This window comes from Peromyscus leucopus, chromosome 4 (assembly GCF_004664715.2).
Source record: "Peromyscus leucopus breed LL Stock chromosome 4, UCI_PerLeu_2.1, whole genome shotgun sequence".
NCBI classification, from domain to species: Eukaryota; Metazoa; Chordata; class Mammalia; order Rodentia; family Cricetidae; genus Peromyscus; species Peromyscus leucopus.
In genome coordinates, this window is record NC_051066.1 from 150,194,602 (window position 1) to 150,205,265 (window position 10,664).

The window sequence follows — 10,664 nt, forward strand, 5'->3', positions numbered from 1 at the left end:
TGGCTCATAGTCTGGATGGGACAGCAGACGTCTCATAAATACCTGCACACTGGGAAACACAGTCAGTGCCCACGTTTCCATCGGACCAGGGCTCTGCTTGCAAAAACATAGAAATGAGGCCACAGAACCCTAACACCCGAGATGTTATCACCAAGGGGTTCTCACTGGGGCCAGGGACACAGTTCAGTGGTACAGTGCTTGCTTAGTATATGCAAGGCCTTGGGTTCCATCCCCAACACCACAAGCAATTAAAAAGCTCAGTGGGTAGAGTACTTGCCTGGCATACAAGAAGTCCCGAGTTCAATCCCCAGCAATATATAAATGGGTTGTAGAGGCACACACCTTTAACCTCAGCACTTAGAAGGGGAGACAGGAAGACCAGAAATTGTATAAGAGTCTCCTCCAAGACGAAAGCCTTCCAGGCAGAGCTCCTTAAGAACGGAACCAGCAAAGGAGAAACTTCAGGAGTTCCCTGAAACTCACCAGCTTCACTCGGCTCCCTCCTGCCAGAAAAAGCAAAATGCACAGCAAAGATGACTCTGAGACCAGATCAGCTGCCTGCCTGGAAGAGCTTTAGACCAACTGAGGCACCTGGAGAGGACACTCTCCCACCTGGGGAGCCACCTGCAGGCTGTGCGGTGTGCTCCGGGTTCCCAGCTTCGGGAGCCGTCACCCATGCTGGGGTGGGCATAGGTGAAGCAGCTGTCTTTGAGTCATTTCTGCTCCTGTAAATAACCCCTCACCCATGTCCCTGTAAGCGACCCCAATAAACCTCATTGGTTCTCCAAGTTGGACTTCGGCGGTACCTGTACTTAGGTCTATCTTGAGTTCCCTGTGTGGGGTGAGTAGATGAGTGTGTTAGGTCTCCACAGGAAAATATTTTGTCACACAACATTTAGTGCCCAAACAGGGACATGACAGAACCAAAGACGAGCTGAGGAGGAGTGTGTGGTCCTGACTACCCAGAGGCAGTGAGGCAGAACTGCAGCTGAAGCGGCTTGAGGGGGCAGCATGCACCGAGGAAATTCCAACAGAACTGCCCTGTCCTGTGCGCTGTGAGGTACTGTGCCTCTGTACTATGACAGCAGGTGCATGGTTCTTGGTAGTGAGACAGGCAATGAGGGCTGAGCCATCAGGATTAGGAGTGTCTGTGGGAGGAAATCTGGGATGGCTGTCTCTGTCTGTGTGGCATGGGATGGTATGCCCGCTCGATGAGTGGGGTCCACCGTGTGAATATGGAGATGACCTGAACACAGTTAAAGGTTTGGAGGAAATCTCACAATCTTTGAGACTGGTGCATAAGAGTTGAAACTGTTGGCAAGCCGTGGCGGAGGATGCCTGGCCTCTGTTGTACGCAGTTAGAAATGCATCTGAAGCTGAGAGGGCATCTAAGCAGAAGCTCCTCATGTCAAGGAGCAATTGCATCAAGAAAGGGAGATGTGGCTAGCTGTGTTGGCCTCTGATTTGACAACTAAATTACACAAACAAGGAGAGAGCGGTGGTAAAAGCAATAAAATATACTCCTCAAGTCCTCTGGTAGAAAAAGAGGGAAAATCCACAATCCAGCATGCAGATGTGGGCATTAGCCATGATCCACTGCAAGAAACTAGCGTGACCAGAAAATACTCAGCACTTAAACTGCTGGAATTCGGGAAGCCTTTCAATAAGCAGAGTCTGTTTCAGCCTGGCTTGTGAGGCTGTGGGACACGGGAGTGGACGGGATCGGTCTGGCTGCTATGGAGGCAGAAAACTGAGTGATGTAACTTGCCATCCGTCCTTAAGGCAAAGGCTGCAGGACCTAAGACAATGTGAGGGAAACCGGTCCTTGATGGACTGGCTGATCAGAGCCTTCAGGAACATTTGGTTATCTCCATCTAAGGTCCCCATAAATATCGGAACTGGAGAACCACAGAGGAGGGGCACGCTACGGAGGGAAGCAGGGATAAGGGGAGTTGTAAACCAGGCAGGGCCGGCGCACGCCTTTAATCCCAGTGCTCAGGAGGCCGGGGCAGGAGGAAATCTGAGTTCGAGGCCAGCCTGGTCTACAGAGTGAGTTCCAGGACAGCCAGGGCTACACAGAGAAACCCTGCCTCAAAGGAAAAAAAAAAAAAAGAGGAGCCATGCTCGAACTCCAGTTCACTGGTCCAGAAAGAACTGTGTTCACAGAAAAGTTAAAGAAAAGGCTGGTCCAGCAGGGACCTCCAGACTGGTGTAGAGCTTTATTTTAGTGTCTTTGCTGAGTCCATTGGTAGGGCAGGATCTTTATAAAGCAAGAAAGGCTTTGGCAGATCTCAGAGGCTTAGACCAGCATGTAAAGAGAGTGTGTAAACTGAGAGAGCAACCTAGAGGAGATAGTAAAAAGGTAAAGCAGCCGGGCAGTGTTGGTCCACGCCTTTCATCCCAGCACTCAGGAAGCAGAGTCAGGCAGATCTCTGTGAGTTCGAGGCCAGCCTGGTCTACAGAGCGAGATCCAGGACAGGCACCAAAACTACACAGAGAAACTCTGTCTCGAAAAAACAAACAAACAAACAAACAAAAAAAAAAAAAAAAAAAAACAGGTGAAGCAGACGGAGGTCTGCTTGGGCTTCTGGAAGACAAATGTGGCAAGATTCATACTCACTAAAAGACATCCGTGATTGGACAAACAAGTGAGAAGTGGGTACCCATCCCCCGAGACTAAGGAGGGTCCAGTTACCTCCAGCAAAGGGTTATGCTAGGGTGGAGATGGTTTTCCCAGTCAGGAACTCCCCCAACAACCAGGTACAGTTGGATGGAGCAGTAACAGATACAGCAACATTCACATTGCCAACTCCAGGCAGCTCCGACCCTGGGAGCCAGCGGGTGCAGCTGGGGAGAGCAGGGCCCCCTTCCCTCTTGGCCCTGAGTAGGTCTGAGCAAATTAAGTCAGGCCCACTGAGTTTATCAGGTGTGGAGAGCAGGGAGGCTCTGAGGAAGAACTCCAGGATCTGGAAACGTAACAGCTCAGAGAGAATGACTTCAGGATTACAGGGAGCTAATTAAGTCAGTGCACGCTGACTATCCATGCTCTGTACCCAGTCCTGATCTGTGGAGGAAGCAATTGACACAAATGGATGGAACCTTCCCATGCTATATTAGACCTTACTTATGTTAGGCTTACTATCTTCTCAGTTGTGACCCTCTGGGGTCACCTGACTGTAAGAACCGGTGACAGCAGACTTGCAGATTGCTTCGCCAAGGTAATCTTTGTAACGCCAGTTTGTTATGGGTTGGTGGCTTGGGATGTCGCCTTGTCCTGTCCACCGTCTGTACTGATGACATAATGCTATCCCCTGAGCGTTCTGCAGATTTGGAAAGCCAGTGGCACTTCCGCCTACCTTGCCACCCTACTAGGGCTGGGTTGATTAAAAGAAAAGTAAGTCCAAAAGAACACTTCCAGGGGCCATGAAGCTACTCAATGAAACCCTAGTCCCAGGGGTGGGCGACCTCCCTGAGCTGTTGACCAGGGGAGCTCCCGAGGCCCCACAAACCATAAAGGCTATCGCTGCTGCTGCTGCTGCTGCTGCTGCTGCTGCTTTGTGTGCCAGAACCAGGTAAGACCCCATTGCTGAAGACACCCCATGCGCGTGCTCTGACTGCAGGGCATGGGAAATGAAGCTGGGACTCACTGGAAACTCCCAGGCTGCTGGCCCTGCAGGCTGCTGGTAGAAAACTGTCACCAGCACCCCTGCTTGGCTATGGACCTGACGTGCTAAAACACCGATATGCCAGGCAGGATGTGCCTGCTTGTCCATCAGTGGTTCAGCTGTCGTGAGTGAAGCCGACCACAGCCTTCCAATGGACTTAAGGCTCACTCCACAAGAAAGAGTTCACATCTGGTACTGTAAGCCAAGACAAAGACTTGGGACTTAGGGGAGGTCCTAAGTTCCAATGCGGGGAGCAACTTCTATGGTTTTACTGGATGGATGTGACATGCCTGTCAAACTGTCTTCTAAACATGGGTGTTTACGCCCATAGATCACGTTATCAGCCTCAACTCATAACCACCATTGAAGTTCCTGAGGACAAGTGACTGTCACTATGGCTTGGTGGCCTACTTTTTAATCATAAGTGGACATCTATAGTCACTCTTTCCAAGGCTCAGGGATCATTGAGGAAGTGGGGGTAGGAAAGATGTAGAGTAGGGGGAAGAGGTAAAGTGTTGTAACAGTCTCCTCCAAGACTGAAACATCCCATCCTGCAGGGGAGTTCCATAAGCAGGGAACCTCCAAAAAGTAGCTTCAAGAACGACCTGAAACTCACCGGATTCATTGGGCGCCTCCCTGCCGGACCAGCTGCCTGGAAGAAGTAGAAACCAGCCAAGCTGCCTGGAAGAGCTTTAGACCAACTGAGGCACCCGGAAAGGACACTCTCCTATTGGTGAAATTATTAAGGCCACAGTGTGCTCCGGGTTCCCAGCTTCGTGAGCTGTCACCTGTCCTGGGACGGGCTTTGGTGACGCAGCTGTCTTTGAGTCATTCCTGCTCCTGCGGGTAACCGCTCACCCAAATTCTGTAAGTGACCCCAATAAAACTCATTGGTTCACCAAGTTGGGCTTCGGTGATATCCGTACTTTGGTCTGTCATGGGTTCCCAATCTGGGTGACTGAAAGAGTGTTTCGTCTCCCCAGGGAGAGCTTTGTCACACAGCACAAGGTCATCCTCCCTTCCACGTCAGGTCCACGGGCAGCTTGGGCTACATGAGATGTTATCTCAAAAACCAATAAATAAATGAAAATTGGGGGGCTGGTAAGATGGTTCAGTGGTCAAGGAAAGGCTTCCAGGACTGATGACCTGAGTTTGATCCCTGGGACTCATATGGTAGGAGGAGAAAATTCATTGTCTCACACTATCCTCTGACCTTCACACATGCACTGTGGCATGTACACACACACACACACAAACACACACACAAATAAATAAATAAACGTAATACATTTCTAAACCAAATTTTTGAAGGATTTCATTGGCTTCTGGTCCAGACTCCCTGTGCTACGCCTGTGACCTATGCATGTTCACATGTGTGCAGGTGCACATATATGTGTGCATATGAATATGGAGACCCCAAGTAATGACAGTTGTCTTCCTTGATCACTCCCCCCTTATATATTGAGGCAGGGTCTCTAGCTAGACCCCTAGCTTTCTCGCTGGCTAGTCCCATCGCCCTAAGGCTCCCATCTCTGCCTTGCAAATGCTGAGGCTACAGCCGGACAGCCACACCTGCCTAGCTTTTACATGGCTTCTAGAGACCCGAACTGTGGTCCGCACATTTGCAAGGCAAGAGCTTTACCCACTGAGCCGCCGCCCCAGCCCCGTGATTACTGTTTACATCCCCAAAGCAGATCTGCTCTGCCTGCACTTCTCAGCACCCTACTTTTCCAAACATAAGCACATGAAGATGCCCAAAGCCACTGGGTACTCATCGCGTTGGGGTAACTGCAGACTCTAGTGTGCCCCGCACCCCAGCCCCAGCCCTTCTCCCCAGGGTAGGACCAGGAACACAGGAGCTTTTAAAAAACAAAACACATGGTGACTGTGCAAACCACAATTTCTTGTTTTGGTGAGCAGGCTCCAGAGAGAAAATCTTTGGTCTCCTCCCCCAAAAAAAGCAGAACCACTAGATGCATTCTGGGAGCTTTGTGCCCACAATCCTTGCTCCTTTCAAAGACCCAGCCGGGATGGTTCTGAGAAGAACTTCTGGGTGCTTAGAAATGGCAGGGCTCTGTCCTCAGCCAAGGGGGGTCCTCAGGGCAAGGCCAGGGGACCCCACGAGGGTTCTCTGCCCTCCGTGCCAGCACTCCAACCAACTCAACCAAACACAGGGGGTGAAAGACTCACTCAGCTTCTTCCTTTCGGGAAGAGACTCGAACCCTAAAAGGACAGCACATCTACCCCAACCCTTGCCCCAAAACACCATCCTTGGTCTCCAACCACCTACTGCGTGTCAAGCACAAGAGTTAACTTCAGGCTCATTCAAGTTTGGTGACAGCCCTGTCAAATAGGTGCTACAATACACCCACAGTACAGATGTGGAAACTGAGGCATGGTACAAGTTGGTATGTGGGGAAAAGCCTGTGTCTAGCCTGGCTCTAGAGCCCTACACTCAACCTTTGCACCATCAACAGACCGCGCACATAGGACATGGGCCACCAGAGAGCTCACTTTAACCAGCTACCTCAGTTTCCTAATCTGTCAGTGGGATACCAACAGCACCCTTCTCAGGGTGGGTTAAGTGGGGACATGCAAAATGCTGCACAGCAAATGACAAGAGTCAGCTCCTACATGATGACACCTGTCATGTTACTGTCCCCATTGGCACTGCCCAAGACAGCCCAGGATCTCAAAGTTGAGACCCAAGTCAAGACCTCATCCCACCCCACCCCACCCCACCCACCCCACCCCACCCCACCCCACCCACCCCACCCCACCCACCCCTGCATGGTCACTCAACCTCCACAGTCGCCTGGACTGCACCAACATCTCCACAAAACATCCCTGCCTCTTTCTGATTCTCTAGCCAGAGCTCCTAGGACCCTGGGGGGGGGGACAAGGAAAGGAACAGCCCAGAGTCTGAGTGCAGCCCGAATCCAGGGTGTACACACTGAAGGAGCCCCAAAGCCCCAGGATGGGGACAGGACAGACCCACTGGTTTCCATGGCTAGAGTTCAGAGGTCAAAAGGCAACTCACTGGAAGTCCCCAGGCTTTCTCTCAGTGCAGACTAAGACCTCACTTCCTCCAGGCAGCCCCCTAAGATCACCTTGTTTTCTGGAAGCTGAGCCTACTACCCTACCCACCTGTAAGATTAATTATCACATAACTCATAATTCCAGGTGATATCTGCATAGCTGGCTGCCTGCAGGCACCGCCCAGAGACTCTAGGGGGGTTACACAACGTACCTACCCTAAAAAGCCCACAGAATAAGATCTATTATTCTCTCCATTTTACAACGGAACAGAGGCCCAAGGATGTCAACCCAACCTGCCTAAAGCCACTGATCCAAAGACCTCTCATGCCAAGCAATCTGGCTCCAAATGTGGAGCTCTGGATCTTTCTGTATTACATTATCTGTTTACTCATTTATTTATCTGGGGAGAGGACATGTATGACATGATGTGGTCTCAGGGATCAAACTCAGGTCCTCAGGCTTAGGGGCAAGCGCCTTTAGCTCACGAACCCATCACCACAGCCCTTGCTCTGGAATTTTTAAATTCCCACCCACTTTGCCACTCTAGACTAGACTGTCTCTTCCCAGAGAGCCAGGAGCCCAGGGAACCCCTCATCAGGCATCAGGCGTAAAAAAGCCCACAAGCTGGGGTGGGGAGAACCAGCGGGGAGCTGCCAGCCCCACGGTGCTGAGCAAAGAAGAAAAGCCTAGGTGATGAGATGAACAGTCAGCCCTCACTCCAGGCTTCCAGGACGAAATGGCCTTGGGTTGCCTGAGGGCCATTCCCCAGAGGCCAGAGGTGTGGGGCTCACAGGGCAGGGCATGCTACTCAGGTTACACAATCAGTCCTCCGGCTTGGGGACTCCAAAAAGGGCAAGGCAGAAAAGCAGCCTGGGGTCCCCTACTCTTGTACAGGCGAGGACACTGAGATCAGCACAGGGGGCAGGAGGGCTGCGAGACACATCAAGTCAGTCTCAGAATGCCCCTGTCACACCCAAGAATGGTTGTCCACAAATGACAGGTGTCCCGGGGATGACACAGAAGCCAGAGGAAACTTTCTTTGGTTTCTTTGATTCTAAGAATGTGGACTCCAATCAATTTCCATTATCCCAGCTTCCCCCAGACTCTTCATGGGGACAATTTAAAAGCGCAGTTAACCCAGCACAATGGCCGGGGCATACATGGGGAGTATAACACACACACACACACACACACACACACACACACACACACACACACACCGGTTAATATAAAAAGTGGTATAAATTTCCTGTTTCTTTTTAAGGCTGAGGCGCTCAGCCACTGCCGAGGGGGAAGTGAGGAGTTCCCTAGAATCTGTCATTGCTCAGCAATGCCAGAGTGGCTGCATCGTTCATTTAGAAACTGCCAGCTTCAAGCCGGCGATCCTTCTCTTCTCTCTCTCTCTTTTTAAAACTGTGAGAGAGGAAGAGATGGGAAAGAAAGCCAACCCTGTCTTATTCTCACAGGCCTTTTCAGAAGGATCCTTGGGCCAAATGGCTTTCAATACCTCTACACAGCTCCACCCCCCTCTCCTTGGTACTCCCTCCTCCGAGTGGGAACCCTCGACCTCACACAGACTCCCCTGCACCCTCAAGCCAATGAGAACCCCAGAATGCCCCTTTCTCCCCTAAGAGCTGCAGTGTCGTTCAGGGGTCTCTGAAGTACACAGGGATCTCCCTCTCTCTCTCTCTCTCTCTCTCTCTCTCTCTCTCTCTCTCTCTCTCTCTCTCTCTCCCTGTCTCTCTCTGTCTCTCTCTCTCTCTCTCTCTCTCTCTCTCTCTCACACACACACACACACACACACACACACACACACACACACACACTGCCCTTCCAGAAGTGGGATTAAGACTTTTCCAACCCGAGACCGGAGTTAAAGCGGCCCCAGCAGGAGGCACGGAGATTAAAGCCCTCAGGTCTCCTACACCAGCCCATCCCACCCCCTCCAGTTTTCTCACTTCCTAGGAGGGTAGGGAAGTGGCCCCTTCCTCATTCTCACTAGAGACACCAGGGCTTGCTAAAGCACCAGAGTTTAAAGCACCCGCGGGGCTGCCCTAGGTCACCGCCCTGCATCCAACCCTACGTGGCCAGCTGTGCAATCCAGAGCAAGGGACTCGACCTCTCTGGAGCCGAACTCTTCCCCGGTCTTAAAGATCGGAAAATAATAAGCGCGGTTCTGAAAAGCCCGATAACGGCTCAGCCTGCGGAGACCCGTGTAAGGTGCGTGGTACAAGGGCGCACTCGGATGCTATTTTGCAGTCTAAAGCTGTGGCTGTGTAATTTGAGCTGGGGGCACGGCTGCGGGGCCCAGAGGTTCCCGGTACAGCCGAGGGTGCGCGGGGCCCCTGTCCCAGCTTCTCCCCACACCGGCCCCCAACCCGGCCCCGGGCAGGCGCCGCGCGGATGTAACCATTTTCAAACTAAGCGCAAGGCGGGGAACCACAGACAAAAGCGCAGCGCGGGCCGGCCGGCCACAGGTGGCGGGAGCTCACCGACTGCAGGAAGCGCAAGGTGCCCACGTAGTCGCGCTCGGTGCCCAGAATCTCGTTGAGCACGCACAGACGGAGGCGCAGCTGGCGCTCCGACTCGCGGGCGGCCGCGCACGGCCCGGAGCCGGGGCCGCGGGCGTCGGGCTGCGCACCGTCCCCGCCTGGGTCCCCGCCGCCGTCGCCGCCACCGCTGCCGGGCGCCTCCATCGCCTCACGGCGCCCGAACTTCCCGCGCCGAGGTCGCGCCGCGGCTCAAGCGTCCGGGCTCCGCATCCCGGACAGGCGCCGCTCAGCGGGCCCGGGGCAGGAGGAGCGGGGGCGGGATCTGGGCGGAGCCCAGGGGCAGGAGGGCGGAGTGGGCGGGGCATTGCTGTGGAGGGTGGGCGGGGTCTGTCATGAAGTGGGCGGGGCCTAGAGGAGAAGGGACTGGGCAGGGGCGGGACCTTGTGGGGGAACTGGGCGGGGACAAATGGAGAATGGATGAAGCTGAAGTGGGGGAACTGGGCGGGGCGTAATGGGACTGGGCGGAGCCTCAACCCCACTGCCAGGGAGCGTCGGACAAAAGCAGGTTCGTGCGCGCGCCGCACAACGAGAGTTCGCGGCTGTGACAAGTCGCCCTGACTACTCGGAGTCGTGACTCTGATGAGTGAAGGCCAAGACCCACTTAGCAGCTCCGAGAGAGGACGCCGAGGTCCTCGCGGCACCCACGCGTAGGGAAGGCCCCTCGTGACCGAATCAGCGACCACCATGCGCTTCGCGGGACGCCCGGAAGAGCCCTTCGACGCCCCACCGCCTCAGCCGCTCGTATCCCGGGCCTGCGGCGACCTTGGAAGGAAAACTCTGGATGCTTCTTTTTCCGTTCTTCTGTTGCCTTTTCTGTCGGAGCTCCGCGCCTGCTGTCCCGGCGCTCCCCAGCCCCAGCAAAGGTGTCCACTCAGGTGACCGATGCAGCGAATCCCCACCCGAGTCGAGGCCGTGGGAATCCCCCTACCAGCGGACCGCTCCGTGTGACCTTGATCTTGAGCTCAGCTTACGTGCTCGCCCCTCTTATGTGTGCACCCTCGAGGTGCCCTGGGGCAACCCCTCACTGGTGACCTTGGTGATTCCCAGCCTAAAGCTCCTCGGTTTGCCTCAATTCAGTGGGAAGAACAATAGCGACAGTCTCTTAGGGACCCGAACAAGGCTGGGCCATAATCCCTGGGAAGTGATTGTAACAGCCTAGAAAGTTTACCTCGGTGCTTAATTATTCCTGCATGTGTCAACTGCCCTTTTGACCTGGCCCTGTCTAAATGGCAGGTCCAGTCCCTACCTGACTGGCCGCAGGTCTGTTGTCTCCTGTGGGGTCAGTCTCTGTTTCACACAATAGCCTCTCTGGACTATCATCATCCCTGAGGCAGGAGCATTATTGCCTGTTTATTTCCCTTCAGTATTCCTAGAGTAGTTCTCTGGGGTCTTTGGAGTAAAACTGCCA

The 10,664-nt window shown here is 53.6% G+C and overlaps 1 protein-coding gene across 1 annotated transcript in view; it reads right to left on the reverse strand.

Annotated features, from left to right (window-relative positions):
• Prex1 (phosphatidylinositol-3,4,5-trisphosphate dependent Rac exchange factor 1) overlaps positions 1 to 9,495 on the reverse strand; it is a 155,475-nt gene extending 145,980 nt beyond the window's left edge. The window contains exon 1 of the mRNA XM_028868545.2: positions 9,197 to 9,495. Within this exon, the coding sequence (XP_028724378.1) occupies positions 9,197 to 9,400 (204 nt within the window). The 5' untranslated portion in view covers positions 9,401 to 9,495. The remainder of the gene's footprint in view (positions 1 to 9,196) is intronic.
• Between the last annotated feature and the right edge of the window lie 1,169 nt (positions 9,496 to 10,664).